Source organism: Leuciscus leuciscus (assembly GCF_965113295.1).
Source record: "Leuciscus leuciscus genome assembly, chromosome: 1".
Lineage (NCBI taxonomy): Eukaryota > Metazoa > Chordata > Actinopteri > Cypriniformes > Leuciscidae > Leuciscus > Leuciscus leuciscus.
The window spans coordinates 54,189,604-54,211,869 of NC_138725.1; the positions used below are offsets into that span (position 1 = coordinate 54,189,604).

Sequence of the window (22,266 nt, forward strand, 5' to 3'; positions counted from 1 at the left end):
TAGGTCATTTATGTAGAAGAAATGTGAAATTATTTTTGAATTTGGAGCTTTCTAGACTGAGAAATGCCAGAAAATGTATTTTTGGCTTATGTGGATAAAAAAGACAACAACTCCCAGAATGCACTTGCTTCGCTGCCCTACGAGGCCACTCCCAAGCCACGCCTACCGGTAAGAGAGTGCAGTTGAAAACAACAAGGTTAGGCTACTAGTGAGACTCCGTGACGAGTTTGCCCGGGATTTCGAGATCGCCCAAAATGCCCAAAAAGGCTTTTGCGTTCTACAGTCGCCATTCATCATGTTTACTGTGGCGAGCAGGACGAGGCTGAGGGGCGCGGGAGAACGGCGCGAGGCCGGTGGCGTGATTACTGAGACGCACTGCTCTCGTATCTCTCACACGGAGGAGCGGGAATTTTCTTAGCAATGTTAAAACGCACATCAACCGATCACTTGTTTAGCGTTCATGTAAACACTACATTCAGATTCACCAATCGGAATGAATTCAGTTAGATTGAAACAAAAGGTGTGCATGTAAACAATGAATGGCAACCGCAGAAAGCAAAAGCCGAATCCCGGACATTTTGGAGGATCTCGACGGCCGGACATGTCCGGGAAAAAGAGGATGGTAACCCCTACTACTCAGCTTTCTCCACAGAACAAGAGCCTGCTAGTTTAGCTTCCAAAGAAAGACGGCTGACACTGTGTACATTCTGTGAGTGAGATCCCACCCTCTATGGAGAGTTGAACACATGCGGGACAGCTCCTCCTACTGGCTGTAGTCTTTAGCCTCTGGCCAAAAACTCTCCGATGACGCAAAATGACGATTTTTGCGTCATCGGAGGATTTTTTCCAGACAAAAAATACATAAATCTCTTGTCTCAGGGGGATATGAGGGTGGAAAGCACGGTAATTCGAAAATACTACAGGTTTTCTACTAATACAAAGCTTAAGAATTAGATAGGAGCAGACCTTCCAGCTAAAGAGGCAGAATAATCCTGTAAGGTCCATTGGCTAACATTACATTATATGATCACGCCAAAGCCACTAGATGACAAGCCTGCAACCTTTAGCCGAAAAAGCATAACGGCTAATGCTAACGCCGGTACGGTACGCAGGGAAGGAGAGCAGAGGCCGTTTTTTATGAATGGATGTCAATGGGAAATAGGCTTCACTACACCGAATAAACCGCTTTTGTGAGGAAACACCTTATCATTTAAGTAATCGACAGCCTGTACGCTGATCTTCAACAGGTTTTACGCTAAACAATAATTTTTGTTGGGAATGATATGTAGATTTTACTATGATAAAAGGTTATTTTATAAGGGAAGGCAGAGAAGGTAATGTCGCGACAGGCAGGACTCATTTACGGCATTACCATTGTATTTAATAGTAATATTATTGAGTGATATTGTATACAATATCTAATAATAATATATATATTGTCTAAAGAAAGTAAAAAATACAGATGTTTTCTTTCTTTGGCTTTCGAGCCATTCCACCGGATGGGTGACCTTTCTGTCCCCAGGACATTATATGTATAAAAATGCATGAAAATTAACTCTAAAATACATTTTATTATTAAGCAAAGTGGATGGAACAAACACATTATCCCAAAAGGCATGTGAGCTGTGCAAATACTTCTCGCTGCAGACTGTAGTAAGTGATGTCACGTATTTGCATCACGTATGTTACGTGTGTCTTTAAAATGCATGCGCCATATCGCGGTGACAGCGCATGCGTCTTATTTGTGTTACGAGGTGACGTCACGTGTTTGTTCTGCATATTTGACGGTTTTTATTTAAAAAACTCCAAAGTAATAATGAAAGCAGCAAAAAGGAGTACAGCGCATATCCATAGTTTTAACTATGCCTGATCTAAGGTAAACTTATAAGGAATTACAGAGTACTGTGTAATATCTGTGTAGTATTTTATTGAAAGTTTTATTTTCACATTTTGTTGCACCTCACTGTGTAAATTACAAAATTACTGTAAACATTAATGGCACCTTATATATTTCTTATTTTAATCATTCCTCTGTGATGGTTCTTGTTTATTTTTGTGGATTATATATTATAAAACATTTATGCCAATAAAGTAGTTTGAAGTTAAACCAACTACATACAGTACATTGTTTTTGAGTTGGCATGCATAATATGGGATACAGAGATTGACAAACTCATAACAGTGATAACTTATTTCAAAACAAAGATGATAATTGTGTAATAGAGATATGTACACATACATATAATCACATATATATCTATACATCAACAAAGAAAGACAGACACAGGCAGACACAGACAGACAGACAGACAGACCATTCAAATCTACTCAGCCTGAAATTCCCCTCCATCATTGAAAAAACATTTAACCGAGCAATAGCCCTCAACCTCCTTATCTGAATAAAATCCACGCAGGACTCCCCTTCTGCCATCACCTACATACCCAGGTAAATGCTAATTTAGATAAAATACAAAACAAACAATATTGAATCATTTTGAAGAAAGGCATTAACATAGTACAGAGTCATAGAATGATTTTTTATTTTAAACATATTATTGGAAGATGTTAGACAAAGATATGCTTGAGTGTTATTGCCTTTGTCTGTAAAGTACCTAAGATACTTACTTTGTTTATGAACAACAAAAACATAGCCTGAAAGCTGGTTTTCAAGCTGAAAGTTTGAAGGTTTTGAAGGCAATACAGTCTATCAGAAAAAGACAATAGACAGACAGACAGATAGCAAGACTTACTCAAGTAACCTTGACAGAACTCACTACTTATTAAGGATTTAAAGAGCTTACTGTCCAGCCATTCAAGTGGGCCTGTTCTCGGAATTTGGGCTCACTGACAACGTCCCTGAAAATCTTGCACGCCAGTGAAAGTCTCAGGAAAGTCACATCGCCATCATCAGAATGTCAGGAGGCATCTGTCCAAATTAGCCAACAGTCAGTCTAAAATGTAACTTTACATAATACAAATTAAAAAGAGAATAAATTGATAGGAGTTTATACTGTGCTTACCTTGGTCAAGTAATAAACAGGCAGGGGGGTTTCCATCGCCTCTAAATTGAAGAGTAAGAATAAGAGTAGCATCATTTTCAAAACTCAGTTATTTGTACGGTTCAAGAATTAAAGTGAGAACCAATACCTGCTCTCTCTCTCTCTCCTCTACTCTTTTTTCCGGAGTTCTTTTCTTTCAGCATCTGGCCTTCAAATGTTTAAAATATAAAGTCTCATAAAGACAGTTTGTTCTTAATGATATCTCCAGGACCAGGGTTGAAATCCACTTGTTTACATTGATAAACGCAATGATTATTTGCAATCTATAGTTAAAAACACTTTTTGGTATTTATTTTAATCTGCTAAATTTATGTTCACAGATAAGTTGGCAACATTTTAAATACAGTACAACTTGATCTAACTTACTTCAAAGGATAGTTGCTCAGCAGAAGGATGCACCACCATCTTGTAATTGTTAGCATGTCACTCTGGATTTAAAATAAATAAATAAAAATAAATAAAGGATTACTTCATTGAAATCAAAACACCCCTCCATTACAATGTAGAGTGCACACTACAATATGAATTAAAGCACATTAAAGCAGACATTAAAGAAACTGCAATTAGGTTTTGTTGTCTGGGAATGCCCTGAGAATTAAATAATAATGATAAAGTTAATACATCAAAAGCTGGTAGGCCTGTTATGCTTAGAATGGTTGCTGCTTGTTATGTCACAGCTGTACTCCATCCATGGCCCAGGATTGACATGTTTTGCTAGTTGTCTGTAAAATGTAATATTTAAATGCAAAAAAAAAAAAAAAAAAAGATACAATCTGATACTGAGGAACAACTTTTTTTTTTTTTTGCAATTCATGCAACAATCAACATGACTTCATTAATTTAAGTCTTTCTGCTCTATTTTAAGACATATTCCAAGCCTTAATTTGTTTAAAGGCTATTTAAGATTTTTACAGATCCTTTTAAGATCTGCAGAAACCCTGTCATTTCGAATGCTAATACATATCATAAAACATGTCATAACTTTAACTTGTTTTTTTATTTTATCTGGCATCTCTTACAATTAAAAGCCGTTAACACAAACCCACAATTGTTTAAACAGCATAAATAATGCTTACTGCCATCGAATCCATCGCTTTCGAACACACGTTAATATCATCCGAAATTAATTTAAATATAACTTGTAAGTTACATGCGTAATTAACAGCAGTCAGTACGGCGCACGTGTGTATTATAAACACGATACTTTGCGCATGCGTCGTAACATACGTGACGTCACCGCGCTAAAGTCTGCAGCTGTGGAATGTCAGACAGTCACCATCAGTACATCCAGACAATGCGCCATTCATATTGTCTAGGGCCGGTGACGTGACTAATAACACTTCCATATGAAAGTGTTTTTCATGAGAGTAGCCTTACTGTTGAGATGTGCATTTGACGGGTTATTAACGCACAATTCTTTTGAAACCTTGAACCTCTGTGCTGAGGGGCGGAGCAAAGAAAACGCAGAGAAAAGAAAGCGAAACTTAAAGCTCCGGAGCAAAAACAAAAGATTTCCCTCCTGCTTTCTCAACTCAGTTTGACAAGTTTCATCACCAAAGCTTACCATCAGAGACTACTCTGAAATAGGCTACAATGGGCACCAGGTGGGTAGGCTACATTTATTATTTATAATTTTTTTATCATCTTGTTTTCCATATTTATGATTACACAAAGTTACGTCCAAAATAAAAAGACATGTCAGGATGTAGGCCTAATCAAACAGAAAAAAGACAGCAACTTTAAATTCTGTTTTCAACGTGAATTAAGAACATTAGGCTAGTTTGTGGAAGTTTAGGAATCAAACACAATTTTCTTCAGATGAGATAGTCTATCACAAAACAACAGCCGAGAATGCAGAAAAACAAGTTGGCTATTTTGTATCTTTCCATCAGTTTTGTTTGGGTGTGGGAATTTAATGTTCTTATAGCTCTTACAGAGTCCCATAACCTACGGTTGTTTTTTTACCTAGACTTCTGTGATCTGCCTGTTGGGTGATTTTCACATTGTTGTGTAACCGCTGGGTTAAGATTCACTCACAGTAGAAATGATGTTCCTCCTCACAAACTAGCCAGCCTGCTGGGGTATGTAGCAAACCCACTGCTGGTTTGCCAAACCGGATTTGACGCGGCCATATTTCACATATAGCCGCGACGCGTTTCAAAACAAAATCAGCTACCATGACTTGCACTTGCACTCTCAGACTACAGACTGTGTAACATGTACTTACCATAGCAATAACAGTAAATTATGCATAATTACATGCAACTAACCCTCAACCAAATCCTAATCATACCCTAAATACAGAGCCGTCGCATAGACTGCGCAACCTCGCGCCACTAGGGGGCCTCGCAATCCTGCTGTTTAAATTTTTTTATTGTATTTTTTTAATATTATTTTTAAAATAATGTATTTATTTTTATTAATACATTGGTTGTGTATGATTTTGTATCAATGACATGTCTCCGTGAAGGTCACATAAAAAAACTAAAACAAAAAAAATCCAACAAATTAAAGCAGGGCATAGACGCCCTATTGGCCGCTTTGGAACGTTGCTGCGATACGTCAACGCGTCCGCCATTTTGCGGAGGGCAAGACTGCGCTGTAATCAAAAGTAATCAGGTGAGCTGCGGTTTTTCTGGATAAAAACCAAAAAACATTCAGTGGTTTGTATGTGGTGTACAAAAAAGTTCCATCCCTAGTTATTTAAAATCTCGATAGTTAGACTTATAAAATAATTTTTTTAATAAGGAATGGCCAAAGCTCAGGCTTGTCATGTATTTGGCTTTTTATTCTTGGATAAGAATTGTGAACTGAGATATAATTAAATTTTCACATTAAATGAAATAAAGTTTTCTTATTGTGGAAAAAGCATATTCTGTCATTGACCCGATTTTAGCAATAACAAAGATCCTTTATGGTAATACATAATATGGTACAACTACAGTGCAATGCAAATAGTAAATATAAGATAAAGTGAGAAGTAGGCTAATAGTAAATAGTTTAGTCAATAAAATAAACAAACAGTAGCCTATACAGCAAATAAAATAGTAATGAAAAGTATAATTATATAATATCATAAGTACTATAATATAATAATAATAATAATATATTGATAATAGCATATAGTTTATGTATAATACTATAATAATAGCAATAGAATATGAAATATCAATTACAGAATATAGACAATAAAAAATAATAAGTTAAATAGTTACTATGAATAGTACAATAATTTAACAGCATAACTATAATAGATTGATAATCGCAAGTGGTATATTATTATAATAACAATAATAAATAATGTAAATTTATATATTTTAAAATATTCTTACATAGGCTATATAAAATAAAATGACTCAACCCTGTCTCTTTTTGTTAAATTTCAGTTTTTAAAAGGTATAAGAATCTATACAAGTCAAGAAATAAAGTAAACGATTCAGTCAAACATACAGCAGGCTACAACGTTAAAGTTAAATAGCTTAAATATATAAAGTTATGAAACTTCACTTTGCCCTCAGTCAAAACGATTTGCCAAGGAACAAATTATAGATTATTGAGACCAAAGATCGCCCGTTAGATATACACAAGACGAATTATTCTCATGTTTAACCACTAGACTAAAGACATCAGATCCAGCGGCGAACGTCAGAAGCACTAGCCGAGGTAAGGCTGTTCTCGGCGGGGTACATGAGCGCTGAGCGCCCGGTGATCGCTGGATCTCACAACTCCAAAACCGTCAGATAACATTTTTAAATAGGCGCTATCTTTATAAATAAACCACAGATTTGAGCTTTAAACAACTACATTGTCGACTGAAAAACTCTTAAAACTACATTTCGTGACACAATAACAGTAGTATTTTTAAATTTCGCGGCCTTTCTCCTCTGAAAATAAAAATAGTAAATGCAATACAACCAGAAACAAATTTTCAGTTTTGCTTGTGAAAGGTAATTCCCTGGGACCTGTTTTCAATTGTGTGGCGATTTGTAAAGCCCCAAGCAGCACACGAAATAGGCATTTTTCTCAATTCTCGTTATGAGAGGTATGGGAAAGTTGCCCTCCGCAGTATGGCGGCGCCGTTGACGTACGATCCAGCAGCCAATAGGGCGTCTATGTATTTATTATGTCTATGCTATGCAGTTTCGGGAATTTCTTCGCTGTATTCTCGCTTTTTGCTCGCAGGTTTCTCTAGCTCCCCCTACAGCGTCGGAATAGATATTTGACAACACTGTCGAAAAACTCGTTGGCGACTCTCAGATACCAGAGGCTAGTAGATCAACGACATCAAAGCAGATGGGACATTCTTTAAAACATCTTCATTTGGGTTCGAACAGCGTGTGGGAGCGCAATAATGACAGAATTTTAGCAGATTTTTTTGCCGTAAAGCAATTCGTTACATCGCAAGACCTGATATCACGTGATACTCCCTGACGCTGAGTATCAGCGGCGGCCCGCCGGCCCAAAGTTGCAAGGGTGATTTTTCGGCTCACAGGCGCTTGGGGGGGTTGCGAGACGACCACCATTCAACCCAAAAAAAGTCATATAACTATTCCAATGACTCCGAAGCTGTTCGGTTAAGGTAAAAAAGTTACTTAGTTCACCTTTAAGCGGGTTTTTCATTGCGCTATGTTATTACGTAATGCGTCCTCACTGAAGACGGGAAAGGGGTAAAGGAGCTAAAGCGAGGGAAGGCCAACATGTCAGCTGCAAGAGAACGCAACCGATTTAAGCATCCACATCAAAGAGCAGGGCCTTGCATTTCAAGTTCGCACAGGGCCTCGCACCCCGCCTGCGACGGCACTGCCTAAACATATAGTAAGTGACGTCACTTGCAGAGGAAGCGCAGGTTACTGAGAGAGTGCAAGTCTGATAGTGCAAGTGCAAGTCTGCAGCCAGACGCTATTGGGAGACACTACCATATTTACATTGTTGAATAATGGGAGTGTTTGACGGAAGGTGAAGCTGTAATCCGACAGAGGAGACAGAAAGCATTTTTCTTCTTTAATATCACTTAGCAAACGCAATATATTGTCTGTATCTGTTGAACCATAATATCCATTCATTTCCAAAATAGACAGGTTTTATTAATATATTAGCCTATATATAAATAATTTATATAAATTAAATGAATATATTTAGCCTAACATTTGATACAAGAAAGATGGAAATAATAACCATGGGTCAAAAATGTACCCAGCTTTTAGTCTAAATGATCTGACATTGGGTTAAAATGTGTAACCCATGTGTTCTGTCCAATATTTACCCAGTGTCTGGTTGCAAATTGAGTTGTTTTTAACCCAGCGATTTTTAGAGTGAGTGTAAAAATGTAAACACACCACAACAAACTGTAGTCAACAACTTATAGGTTAGATCTTAATATGAACTACACCAACCAAGAATAGCCCTTCTGAATGGCAGGAAGGCAAAATTTCTCTGAAAATCTGCTCTGACTGCTCAGAATTACCTACTAAGTAGTTTAAACTGTTATGATTAAAATATTTTGAAATGCATTAATCACATATTTATTCAGATAGGAAATATCATAGTTACTATGTAAATTGCTCTGTTTTGACACAGGGAACAATTACAGGAGCTCCTGTCTGAGTATGTAGTGGACACACTCAACTACATTCAGACAGTTAAGGACTTCTGTGACAAACAACAAAAATGGACCCTTCAGAGAGAGACAGAGCTGGAGAAGATGAGAGACATCAAGGACCAAGCAGACCAAGTCAGTCTTAGGTTTGACCATGTTCAGCGCTCAGAGAACAAAGCCAAGGCTTTTGGGGAGTACCTGTGGAGTGGTTTAACTCAGGTCACGGCTGACTCCAGACTCCAGGAGCTGGAGAAGGAACTGGGTGCCGTCCTGAAGGACACACTTGAGGGTTTGGAGAAACTTGACAACTTCCTGGATGCAGTGGAGAAGCTCACAGTCACCTCACTATTTGTCTTCACTGGACGGAGCTTCTTGCCAAAGGCTGAGAGTCCTGAAAGTGTGCGATCAGTCATCACAGCTGCCAGAATGGCCTCTCCTCTCCTTATCCACTTTAAACGAAATGCAGAAACCTTCTTCCTTCCTTCACTCAGTAACTTGGACGTCCTAGCTTTTCAATTAGACAAATACATACGTATCACAGAAAAGATCTGCGAGAGAATGGAGAAAAAGTTAGTACTGACATTCATGCAATGTTCATTTAAAAGGATAGTAATTTGATAAACATGTTAATACACACAGATTATCACAATAATCTCAATGGCATTTACTAAATCAACTAAATTGAAGGTTTAGGTCCATAGTTAGATCAATATTTAATATTTTGTTTACATTTACAACCCCTCACAGATCCAAGAGTGTTTTGTGGACTGAAGATGCTTATAGGCAAGTATTATAAATATTAGGGTAATATTGGGGTAAGATTTAAACATCTTCATTATTCATCATAACCTATAGGCCAAACTGAGTGGAATCATTCAACCTGAATTCAAAGATGATTTGCTTTTATGACAATCTCTAAAATATAGTCTTTGTTAATCCTCCTTAAACTCTTTACAGATGTAAGAAGGCTCAACCTGTGAAGTTCAGCTTGAACTTAAGTGAGGACTCCATGAAAAAAATGCTTGATCATTTGAAGCAGTTGTGCAAAATAAGGTGAGACCTGTTTTTATGATCCGATGTTTTCTTCACACTCCGGTGCATCGTGAAATGTGGCTGTAAACTGTATTTTTTCTATTAATGTCTAGGATGGACCCGAACACAAAGCTGACCTTCATTTTTCAGGACCACGCTCTGCACTTCATTGGTTTATTCAGTAAGTGTCGCTCTAGAATGGAGAAGTTCCTGTCAGACCTGGAGGAGAATGCAGTTCAGCTGGACAAGATGAAGATGGGGGCCAGTATTTCCACTGTGGCTGGAAGTTCGGTTGGGATAGCAGGGGGTGTTTTGTCCATTGTTGGTCTTGCTCTTGCCCCTGTCACTGCAGGAGTGTCATTGGCTCTCACTCTGACAGGTGTCGGTCTGGGGGTGACCAGTGGGGTCAATAGCTTAGTCACAGGCATCACTGAAGCAGCAGTCAACAGTCACCATGGGAAAAATGCACAGAACATTTTTCAGAGATACATGGATGATGTGGGGAAGATTTTAGACTGTCTGGAGCGGGCCTGTAGTGAGCGTATAGAGGAACCCAATGTTGTGGATATGTTTAAAGCAGGAAAGTTGATAGCTCGTGCAGGAGGAGTGGCCAAAGGTATTGATGCTCTGGTAGATGCAGCTTCAGCTGTTAAAGTACTCAAAACTGAGGAGGTGATTGCGACTGCAACAAAGGTCGGGCTCCAGGAAGCACAAAGTGCTCGTAGCATTCCCAAACTGGCAGCAGACCTTCCCGACATTGGCCAGCTGGCAAAAGGGACACCACTAGCTCTCTCAAAGTCTGCTAGAGCTGGATTCATCACTCTAAATGCCCTCTTTATTGGCTTAGATGTCATTTTTATTTGCCAAGACAGTATAAGTCTGGCCAAAGGGAGCAAGAGCGAGGCCTCTCTGCTCATCCGCTCCAGAGCAGCTCTATGGAAATCTGAACTGGAGGCCTGGCAGAAGATCCATGATTCCTTATGCATAGGAATTTGGAGGTTTAGAAAGAGTCAGGAAGTGTTGGAGCAACTTTTTCTTCCTTAAAAAGCTTTCAAAAGTATGTTTCAAGATTGAGAAGAGCTGAGATGAGCATCAATTTAGACCAACAGTTAGACCTGCTGTCTGGTTTGTTAATGTATAGCACATGGCAAATTAATGTTTTGGGAGTTAAAAATCCTTGCATACTGGTGGAAGTCTGAGCTGAAAACTTTGTGTACATATGATTTACACTGTGAAATATCACATATTTTATTATAAAAGGTAATTGCACTTATGTGTGTGTCTTATGCGTCACACGTGTTATTTGCTATTAGGGTGTGAGAGTTTCAAGTGCTTCAGTTAAACAATGACAGATCAAGTGATATTATAAAATGAGTGTATAAGCATAAAAGGAAATTCTGAAAGATGCCGACTGATTGTATCAGAGGACTGAAAACTAATGTAGCACTTTTAGCATTTTTACAGTAATTCTGGCCAAAGCATTTTGTCAAAGACAAGAATGAAAAGAAGACAATAACTTTTGCACATTAAAGAAAATTTAAATACATTTTAATGACAAACAGTTTCACTTCTAAAATGTCACAGAAAACCCCTGGTTTAATTTAGCATTACACAATTGTACAATTTTAATTTATTTTTAAATTTAAAATTGAAACCTCAAAACTGGTAAAAGCAGAGCAGAACATTGCGGAAGTCATACTATCTGTACACTTTTAAACTGTTAATGTCATGATATATTCTTTTGTTACCATGACAGAGCATTTTCACAAAAAGGAAATGTTTGAATGAAAAACATTACAATAATGTATTGCGCTTTGATATTGTAAATCATTAACAATAATTATGTAAATAAAGTGCCTGAGCATGCTTGTGTCCCTCATTTGTAAGTTGCTTTGGATGTTACAGGTTAACTCTGTAGTGTCTGGATCAGGTACTACACATGAGAAATGATGATGGCCTGGCTTCTGGTGGTGAGTTGTGGAAGTTGCAGGGGTGGATATGACTGTTTTATCCTGAGGTCCTTTTCATAATTCATTGTTGTTTGCAGCTCTGAAGAAAGTTACTTCTGCCACTGATAGGCAGGTCATTGTTCTTATTGTATCTAGCTGAGGCTTTCTGTTCCTTATCTGTAGAAAACAAGAAAAACATCCTTGACATGAGCAAGAGTGCTGCTGTTCGTGATTTGACTGTAGTCATGAAGCCGCAGTTAATCAGAGACTTTGATAAACTTGTTGCTCACATTTGATGTAATATTCAGTTACTATGTCTGTTTTTGCTTCGCCAACGAAAATTATTCCTAACTAATCTAAACAAAATCAACCAAGCAGCACACAGTAGTTAACAGATCTATCTATCTGTATTTTTTGAAAGCATTGAACTATGAATTATCTAAGAAATTTCATTATCAAGAAATTTCATTATAAAATATAAAAGTATAAATAATAAAATATAGACATATTTGAGGTTTTTATTCTCATTTAACTTGTGTTCAGTTCTTTTTCACAAATATAACGTCACATGTTTTCCTTTTTTTAAACAATCAAGAAGATTAATAATATTTTAAGAATATTGTCTTACCGTCCAATATCTGTTGGTCTGTTCTCCTTCTCGACCTTCTTAACTCCTTTGCCTTCAATGACTCTCTCACTTTCTCTATGTTCTCTTCCCTCTTCTTTAGCTCTTCCTCCAATCTTCTCTCTTCTTCTATCTCCATTTCTCTGGCATGTTCCAACACCTTCTCACTGTAGAGCATAGTCCCTCCATTGGTAGCCATCATTTTCGTGATCTTGGCCAGAAGTTCAGCCACCTGGTTCTCACCTTCTTTGGAATTGCTGTACAGAGCATGAAAACGGCCTCCACATTTCTCAACCAGCCTGTGTAGCTCCACGTTCAACTTCACTTCTTCCTTTAGGGTGGAACCACGTAACTGTTTTCTGTCTAAGACTGTGAAGAGCACCAAACTGCAATTCCAGGCTTCTGGACCAAACAGCTCAACGTGCTCCTCCACGGCACGGCACTCACGCTGGGAGAACGAGAATGACAGTGGTACCACCAGCAGCAGGGCATGGGCACCAGGCTGGCACAGACTCATACTCCTCATTATCTCCTTCTTCACTGTCCATACTGATGCAGAGGAGCCATTGACGTTGAACCATTCCCAACCCGGGGTGTCAACAACAAGCACCTGCTGTCCTCTCACCAAACCCTGACACGGGAAACTCACTCGAGTCTTTACCCCAACCTCATCAAAGGCTTTCTTGGCCAGAATGGCATTACCAACAGCACTTTTCCCAGCTTCTGTCACTCCAACCAGGACCAATCTCAGTTTGGGAGAGTCAGAAAGATTAATCCCTTCTTCTGTGGAAAAAAAAAGATATAGACATGACAAAAATTGTATTGTCAGAGCAAAACAAAACAGGCTATTAGAAGTTTTTTTTTTTTTTTTTTACAGTGTAAGGACTGATTTTCCTGCTAAGACAAAACTCACCCTGCAATAAAGCCATAAAATGCACCCTGGACAGAAGATAGCAAAGACAGAGCACAGGACATTGCCCTGCCCAAACTTATCTCCTTGTCTCCTTGTTTGACTTCAACTCATTCCCCCTCTCCCTCCCCCCTTCCTCTTCTCGCGAGTCAAGTCACCAAAAGTTCACTAAGAATGTCTATATCACATATGATGTATCTTGTGAATCTATTGTTTTTCCTTTTCATGTTTGGTATCATTTTAAGTGTCTCAGTGTGATTGGTAAAATGGTCTTAATTTCATTACAGTCATTGGTTTAATGAGAAAGATTGAGAATTTAGGAGAATCCTGTTCTCCTCTCTGGGTGATGTCTCTTCAAGATATCTCCCGAAACCAGGTGTTACCCCCTGGGGTACATGAATTGACCTAAAACAACTCTAAACAATGTTTGTATAACCCTTTTGTTCTGGTCTGGGTATTTAAGGGTGGGTGACAGAGCAGTCTTTGGGACCCTTTACCAGGATCATCCCCCATACAGTGCTGTTTCAGTGTTTTCACTATATTACAATTAAATCCTAATCTAATCATGACAAACTATATATCGTTGGAAAGGTCTAAGACTCCTAAATAGATATTCTAGCACTGTTTTTTGTTAGCAATTATGTAGGAACAGTATAGGATTAATTTATGACGAGTGCACTGGCGGAGTTAGGGGGTGGCCAAGCTTAGACCAAGGGTGGCCACGGCCACCCCTTTGGCCACCCCTCTCACAACTGCTGTTTCGGTCTCTTTTTTTATTGACAAAAATTGCGTTTTTTAAAACGCTGAACCGTCTCTTTAAGACCACAAAAAATATGAGACTTTTCAGACGCACTCCAAACGAGTGCGGAAATGTGCAAGTGCCGAATGAGCTTCAGCAGAACATCAGACAGTGATATGCACATAGTAAATATAGAGTCAATCTTTCTCAACTGGTGGGTTGCAAGACCGTTTTGATTAAGTCGAATAGTGTGCAGTCAACAACAAACGTAATTCTCTTTTTTTCTGATGCTACTTTTAGAAGATGTGTGTGAAAGCTTGTGACACTTCTGTCAGATGCTGAGAAAAGGGCGTTGTCCTTATTCAGATGGCTATCTTCGGTAAGATGAGATGTTGTCAGGCCAAATGTCAGTAAAACTAACTAACTTTTCTGTCATATGGCTGACAGCCGTTGTATTGTGCTTGCGGTACGCACATCACGCGCAAATGCGGCGTGCTGTAGCCGTAGTTGTCGTCAATTAACTCATGTAAGAATCAAAAAGGCAATTAAAGCTGTCAAAACTGCATGCATGTATTTGTTATATATGCGTCACATGTATCTGGATTAAAATATTCTGCTATGTGAGATCACAATATAAAGCACAATATGTGATATGTGATTGAAAAGGAGGTTCTCTGCGCTTCTGTAATCCACAACAATCCGGTGCAACCAAGGCAGGACAAAACATGTGATATGTGATGTTTTAATGTCCAAATAAATGTGAGCACTGTGCATTTGTACTAGACGATAGGCATCCATTTTGCGTTAATTTGTCAAGGACAAACAAAAATGGATAATTTTTAAATCCATAAAATAACTAATTTTACATTCTGGCAACATTACATTATGAAAAACATAACATTTTACATTATGTGCTGTTGACTTCAGCCTTGTCCACATTCTTGCACATGGGGATTCAAAAGAGAACTTTTGTTTTCCTTTTTAATTTAGGTATTAGGAACTGTTGCAATTATTTATTTTGACAACTAATATAGAAAGTTAAACTTTTTTTTGACAAACTCAGAATTGGTTGAAGAGTTGATTGATTATATAAAACGCATTGAAGGTTGAATAATCTTTGGACTACAGTATTTATCTGCATGTTATCTCATCCATGAAGATGCAACAATGTAGAACAAGCTATTGGAGATTTTGAGAACTAGAACCAAGCTAACTGAGCAAGTTGAACTTTAGCTATAGTGTGTGCCCTTTTATTACTATTTAATTAATTTTAATATGAGGTGGTGGGTAATAATAAAAAAAGATAAAATTCACTCAGTATTCCATGATTCCTAATTCACTACTATCTCAATTACAATTAAGTACAAATTAACTTTATTCAGTTGTGTAGGCACTAAAACAGTCCAATACATTATCAAATAATTTTTTATGATAAAATAATTAAGATTTCTGTGCCACCCCAGACTGGTTGCTTGCCCTTGCCTGGCCACCCCTATGAAAAAATCCTGGCTCCGCCACTGGACGAGTGCACCTCAAAAAATCTACATCATTACAGGAGTTCTGGTGTTTGTCACAAAAAGTCGATGCACACACTTTTAATAATTGAAAGTTTGGTTTTCATGCTAAAAGTTCATAATAAAACATATAATCTAGTATTTGTCAATAAAAAATTATAAAATAATATTATCCTCTAAAAAGTATAATATATATATTATCCTCTAAAATATAATATCTTTTTTATCGCCTTTTTTATTACATCACATATTTTATTAGTTATCATAAATTAGGTACCATTTGAAAGCTTACAAACTCAGAATTCATCCTGTGAAAACCGTTTTTAAATTGGACGTTGCGTTACCATAGAACGTAATCGGTTACTAACGTAACCTCGGTTCTCTCTAGAAGAGGGAACGAGTATTGCTTAAGTTAGCTTACGCTACGGGTAAAGTCATCTTTTCTCGAGATATGAAGCCAAAAAATTATCCTTAATTTTTATTCATTGTCAACGCAGTGCAGCAGCTAGCAGACCTAGAGCAGGCTATCTAGCGCGCTCATTGGCACACGCACACGCGCACGCGCCCTCACGCGTCACAGCCCGCCAGAATGGGAGTGGCTTAGCGTATAAAAGGAAGGCTCGGAGGCTGATACCCTGGTTTTCGTCGACTGAAGCGAAATGAGCTCGTGGCGAGAGCACGGCGGGTTACGCAATACTCGTTCCCTCTTCTAGAGAGAATCGAGGTTACGTTAGTAACCGATTACGTTCTCTTACGAGAGGTTCTCTCGTATTGCGTAAGTTAGCTTACGCTACGGGAACCCCTTGTCAACGCCGTGCGCGCCCAGCATCCACTACATGAGTCCCAGGGGAAACCCGGGGAACACTGATAAGTGGGAAACAGGTGGCCGACAGTTTATTAGTGGGCCAGCACATGTTCATAAGCACACATTAGGGGGTGTAGAGCGGCTCGGCCGGTCTATACTGACATAACCCTTTCTAGTGCAGCTCAACCAGGAGAGCTAAATCGAGTAAGTAGCCCGCGCACAAAAGTGTGGGCAGGGCATACACACGACTCAGACTGATAGAAGTTTAGCCTGCAGGGCGGGGACTTCCAGGTTATAAAACCTAACAAATGTAGAGGGGGAGGCCCAGCCTGCCGCTGTACAAATGTCATGAATGGAAATCTATCGCCCCCTTGCACAATAGTTTCGCTATTTCTGTATGAAGCAGATGGGCTGCTTCTGTATTCACTCTCGTCTCGGTCCGTGCTCGAAAGCGCAGGGGACGGCGAGTGAACTGCAGCAAATAGCCCCGTTTCACAATGTTCAGCACCCATTCTGACACGCCCGGGATAGCTTCCCACGCTTCCGCATGCATAGCTAGGGGTCGAATGGCCTCTGGGTCCCGGCCGCTGCACTGCGCGGGATAGGGAACTCGTAGCAGAGGAATTTGCGCGGTGCGCACGCTGTCGATGCTGGGGAACGGGAGCTCGCTGATAGCGATAACTGGCTGGACTGCACTCAATGACTCGGTCACTTGGGACGGAGAACGTTTTGCAGTGAGAAACCCGTGACGCGAGAGCGGCGCGGGTGTTAATGTGTTTATCAGTAAGTGTGAGCGCTCGTGGGCGGGCACAGGGCTTACATTCATAACATGGCCAGTGTTGGGGAGCTTTATGTGATCTAAACCCCGGGGCAGCTGTGTGACAGAGTGGGCAGTGGGTAGGTGTGAGCACTGACTCGTGGGCACAATTCCTACGCTTATCACTCGAGCGGCGCGTGCCCGCTTTGTGAGAGTGAGCTCTGTGAGAGACACAGGGGAGATCGTGCTTGTGTGTAGGGGTGAGCACTGGGCTGTGGGCACATCTCCTACACTCAAAACACCGTCGGCGTGAGCCGAATAACCAGAATTAATACTCTTTTTCAGATTTCTCTGGGTCGCTGTGCGAACGGCGTTTGTGTGCAGGCGAGCGAGTTGTGTAACTGACTCGTTGGCTGCAAAATACACATCTGCAGTCGCCTTTTTAGGTGACTGACAGCGCAAAATGCTTTGAAGGCTCAAATGTATAGACCCTCATAGTTACTCAAACACCATCATGTGAGCGGGAGGGTGCGAGGGGCGGGTTCACTTCTGCATGTGAGAAGCTGGCCGCGAGCTCGGCATAAAACACTTTTTTCAAGAGCCGGACTTGAACGCGGGTCTCTGGTGCGAAAGCCTAAGATTCTCCCACTGAGCCACAGGGGGAGAATACATAGGCTATCGGTTCGCGCGAGCATATTATAGAGCGTCGTCATGTTCCGTGTCGGCGTTAGCTTGCAGGCGTGCGTGCATTGTAACAGGCTCGTTTACTGCAATATTATTATTTCCAGCCGCCTGAACTCAGAGGGAACTGAGAAATGTGTGAGGCTTGGAGATTGGCCCGGCCTCAGCGGGGCTACAATACTCTCTCCTCCTTTCGCCGGTGAGTGAGGCACGCGGGGTGCTGAACATTGCTCGTGACCGTCCGCTCTAACATCCCTTGAGAACGGCGCAGTTTGCGCGGCTCAAGGTCAAGGTCAAGGTAAACTTTATTATCTCACAAGGGGAAATTCATGTGGTCATTCATTATACGCGCCCTTGTCACAACATATATCATCAAACAAAACAGAGAACAACACATAAAAAAGCACAAATTGGAAATTGTAACAGACACAGTCCGACATTTGACATTAAAAATGTCTAATACTATCAGTTATCTAAAAACACGATGTGCTTGGTCATTATAAAATCTAATTGCCGTAGGGACAAAAGATTTATTGTACCTTTCGGTTCTAATTCTATTTTGTAAAATTCTACCAGTTGACCTATTACTTCTCTTAAATTTTTGGTGTAGAGGGTGAGTAGAGTCATTGAGGATTTGGTCAGTCTTTTTTAAAATGAGTTCATTGTACAACTGAGCTGCCAACACCTGGTCAATTCCGATGATTCTGCTGGCCATCTTGATCATACGCTGCAGTTTCATTTGGTACTTAACATGCATGTTACCAAACACACAGATAAGGCCAAAGGACAGAACACTCTGAAGAAAGCTTTTATAAAACATTGCAAGAATATGTTTTTCTAATCTAAAGTTATATAACTTCCTAAGGAAGTACATCCGCTGATGCATTTTCTTAGTTTTGTTCAGTGCACATTCATTAAAAGTTAATTTCGAATCAATTTCAACTCCCAGGTATTTATACATTGAGACCCTCTCCACTAGTTCCCTTTCAAGGCGGTAACTTCGACATTACGTCAACTGTGACGTATATGGGAACTCCTCCCTTCTCCATTTTGCTGAAATCTTATGGGCTAACGCCAGCTGGGGACAGCTGGCCAATTGACGCGAAGCATGCAAATACTGACAGGCTGCGGGCAGTATAAATGCATGGGTTCGTGGCAATAACGTCAGAATCTCTCTTTTCACGCTAAGAAATCATTCGTCATCGTGAAGTTGCATTAGAGGACTAATAGTAATTTTTCTTCGACGCATCCGATGGCTACTACATGCCAGTTATGTGCGGGCCCCTTAGACCCGCCCGACACTCACCTGTTCTGTGTCGCTTGCCTGGGCCTCGCCCACGCTGAAGCGGCACTAACGGACGACACGTGCGCCCACTGCGCCGAGCTGCCAGTGCGCGCCCTCAGAGCCAGAAGGGAAGTGGCTCGATCAGCAGCGGGGATAAGGCCCACTGCCGCCAGCGAGCCGCTGGTGGGCCCTCCCCCATCCGACGACGAGGTCTTCGATGCCGTCAGCTTCGCGGACGCGAGCTTTCGCCCCCCCCCCACGCCGTCGCGAGCTTCGTCTCCTTTGGGGCTGGTGGGGAAGACGACTCCATGTCACTCTCGGCGTCGGAAAAGGATTGGGCGTCTCAATCCGAACGCCCCGACCAAGAGGGCCCTGCAGACCTCCAGGATGAGCTCGTCAGGGTCCTCGGCAAGGCCGTCTCTGAGCTGGACCTCAAGTGGAGCGCTCCGGACGAGCCAGCCAAGAGCAAGTTGGACACTTGGTTTCTCCAGTCGAGCCGTCGTCAGACTGCATCGAGGAGAAGTACCCCGTTCTTCCCAGACGTTCACGAGCACGTGGTGAGGGCGTGGGCTGCACCCCAATCGGCGCGCACCCACTCGAACACGCAGGCCATGTTCGCGCACGTGGACGGGGCAGAAGCCCATGGATATGTGCGCATGCCCCCCGTCGAGGAGACCGTTGCCGCGCACCTGTGCCCGTCTTCATCTGCACTGGGGTCGGACCGCAGCCTGCCATCCAAGCCGTGCAGGTTCACCGCCCACCAGGCGGATAAGGCCTACGCATCTGCGGGGGAAGCAGCTTCAGCTCTACACGCCATGGCGATACTACAGGTGTTCCAGGCGAAGCTACTTCAATCCCTAGACGACGGCACAGTGGACGCTGACGTCATCAGGGATCTGCGCGCGGCAACGGACCTCGCGCTGATGGCTACCAAGCGATCTGCTCAAGCCATCGGCCGCTCCATGGGTTTCATGGTCGTCCTCAACAGGCACCTATGGCTAACCCTAGCTGACCTGAAGGACACTGACCGCAAGACGCTCCTGAACGCTCCAATCACTCCCTCCGGCCTCTTTGGTGACGCCGTGGAGTCAGTCACGGAGCGTTTTTCTGAGACGCAAAAACGCGCGAAGGCGATGAGCCACGTGATGCCCCGTCGCTCACTCCAGCCATCGGCGAGATCCCGCTCGTCTTCGGCTCCTCGCCAGGCTCAAGTGGTGCCCCGCCCCGAACCGGACGCCCGTTTCGCCCGCGGCCGGAACAAGCAGTGGACGGGACCTGGGAAAAAACGCCAGGGTCAGAGTCAGAGGAGGAGCCCGCGCCGTGAGAGAACCAGCGCGCCATCCTCGGCTACCAAGCCATCCACCTGACAGAGCGGTCAAGAGGAAGAGAGAGCGTGCGGGGGGGCCCTCCCCCAAACGCCGTGTTCTAAAGCACCATGTCCCCCATGTTACCCCGGGCGACAAGTGCATTGTGTGTGCAAATGTTGTTTCTGTTTGTGTGAGTTCCACAATAAAAACATGTACCCCTGCACAAAAAGAGCTTTTTCTTCCTCTTACACCAAACACTGTGTCACTCGCCCTGCCCCAGAGCAGCGCAGAGTCACAGCCCATAACTATAATGGCCTCTCGAGGGCACGAGAGTGTCAACATTACACCAAGCCCATCGCGAGCCGCCCTCCCGCCAGTGTTTTTAGACTCGCGGGGGCGGGGCTCCAGTCAAAACACATCGTCACTAGCTACGGCGGCAATAAAGCTAACGCGTCCGCTGTGTCACTTCACGGACGCGTGGGAGGCTATTCCGGGGCGTTTCACCGTGGGTACTGGGAATAATTCGGCACGGATATTCTCTCCAGTTCAGACGCAGGCCACCCCGCTTCAACGGCGTGGTCCCGTCACTGACCTCGCCCCAAAACGTTCCCGTTCTGAGACAGGAAGTTCTCAGTCTGCTCGAGAAAGGAGCGATAGAGCGGGTCCCTCCGAGCGAGCAAGAGAGCGGGTTCTACAGCCGTTATTTCGTGGTGCCAAAAAAGGATGGAGGACTCCGTCCGATACTGGACCTGAGACCCATCAACCGAGCACTTCACAAGCGCGCGTTCAGAATGACAACACTGAAACAGATCCTGGCACAAATTCATCCCGGGGACTGGTTCGCTTCAGTGGACTTAAAGGACGCCTACTTTCATATTCAAATAGCGACGCGCCACAGGCGCTTCCTGAGGTTTGCTTTCGAAGGGACGGCTTATCAGTATTCGGTGCTACCGTTCGGACTAGCCCTGGCTCCCCGAACATTTTCAAAGTGTGTGGACACAGCGCTCTCCCCCCTCAGATCGAGCGGGATGCGTATCCTGAATTATCTGGACGATTGGCTGATATTAGCCCACTCAAGAGATGTGCTAATCAGTCACGTGGAAACGCTGCTTCGCCACCTGGATACGCTGGGACTGCGTGTGAATATGCAGAAAAGCGTGTTTATTCCGAGTCAGACTATAACTTATCTGGGAGTATGTTTGGACTCGGTGGCGATGCGAGCCCACCTCTCTCAAGAGCGCATAGAGACAATCTCTTCGACCCTGCGCCGTTTCAGACCGGGCAGGTCTGTTTCATTGAGAGAATTTCAGAGGCTCCTGGGACTGATGGCGGCGGCTTCTTCAGTGTGCCACCTGGGTCTGCTGCATATGCGGCCGCTGCAGTTCTGGCTGAGAACCCGAGTTCCGCCGAGGGCGTGGTCTTCAGGCCACAAGCGCATTACGGTCACTCACAGTTGTGTCAACACTCTGAGACCGTGGAGCAACCCGGACATATTCAGCCCAGGAGTTCCTTTGGGTATAGTGACACAACGCACCGTGGTCTCGACGGATGCATCAACCTCGGGCTGGGGAGCAGTGTGCTTAGGCGTGCCTGCCTCAGGCCTGTGGTCGGAGTCACAGAGAGAGTGGCACATAAACCGTTTGGAGTTGGAGGCGGTGTCTTTAGCCCTGGAAGCATTTCGGTCAAAATTGGAGCAGCAACATGTACTGATTCGAACCGACAACACGTCCGTGGTCTCGTACATAAATCGTCAGGGCGGCGTGCGCTCCAGAGCTCTGTTCAAACAGGCAGAGAGTCTCCTGTTGTGGGCGGACCGTCACCTCCTCTCCATAAGAGCGGCGCACATCCCCGGTCTCCTGAACCGTGGAGCAGATATGCTGTCGAGGAACGGGATTCCTCAAGGAGAGTGGAGGCTTCACCCTGGGTCAGCCCAAATGATTTGGGATCGATTCGGGAGGGCGGACGTGGATCTGTTTGCCACAAGCGAGAACACGCACTGTCAGACGT

At 42.6% G+C, this 22,266-nt stretch overlaps 2 protein-coding genes and 2 long non-coding RNA genes across 5 annotated transcripts; 1 reads left to right on the top strand and 3 right to left on the bottom strand.

Moving 5' to 3' along the window:
* Positions 1 to 1,840: 1,840 nt before the first annotated feature.
* LOC309479615 lies at positions 1,841 to 3,066 on the bottom strand. The gene is made up of 3 exons (XR_014199333.1): positions 3,021 to 3,066; positions 2,802 to 2,926; positions 1,841 to 2,704 (listed from the first exon to the last, which is right to left on the bottom strand). It is a non-coding gene; the product is annotated as an uncharacterized lncRNA (long non-coding RNA).
* An 81-nt stretch (positions 3,067 to 3,147) lies between these two features.
* LOC309479625 lies at positions 3,148 to 4,238 on the bottom strand. The gene is made up of 3 exons (XR_014199336.1): positions 4,136 to 4,238; positions 3,426 to 3,487; positions 3,148 to 3,207 (listed from the first exon to the last, which is right to left on the bottom strand). It is a non-coding gene; the product is annotated as an uncharacterized lncRNA (long non-coding RNA).
* Positions 4,239 to 4,332: 94 nt separating this feature from the next.
* On the top strand, positions 4,333 to 11,553 carry apol (apolipoprotein L). 2 transcript variants are annotated; one of them, XM_082142613.1, is made up of 6 exons: positions 4,333 to 4,663; positions 8,637 to 8,790; positions 8,899 to 9,224; positions 9,403 to 9,438; positions 9,613 to 9,708; positions 9,801 to 11,553. In XM_082142613.1, exons 1-6 carry the CDS (start codon positions 4,653 to 4,655, stop codon positions 10,729 to 10,731), a joined length of 1,554 nt encoding a protein of 517 aa, XP_081998739.1. In that variant the 5' UTR covers positions 4,333 to 4,652; the 3' UTR covers positions 10,732 to 11,553. The 2 variants fall into 2 exon arrangements, with proteins under 2 accessions (XP_081998739.1, XP_081998738.1); XM_082142612.1 differs by having other exon boundaries at positions 4,334 to 4,663; positions 8,637 to 9,224.
* LOC309475404 (uncharacterized protein) lies at positions 11,419 to 13,190 on the bottom strand (the record flags this gene model as incomplete). The annotated part of the gene is made up of 3 exons (XM_082138166.1): positions 11,419 to 11,813; positions 12,265 to 13,044; positions 13,175 to 13,190. The coding sequence occupies 3 exons, from the start codon at positions 13,188 to 13,190 to the stop codon at positions 11,719 to 11,721; spliced, it is 891 nt and encodes a 296-aa protein (XP_081994292.1). The 3' UTR covers positions 11,419 to 11,718.
* Positions 13,191 to 22,266: the final 9,076 nt, after the last annotated feature.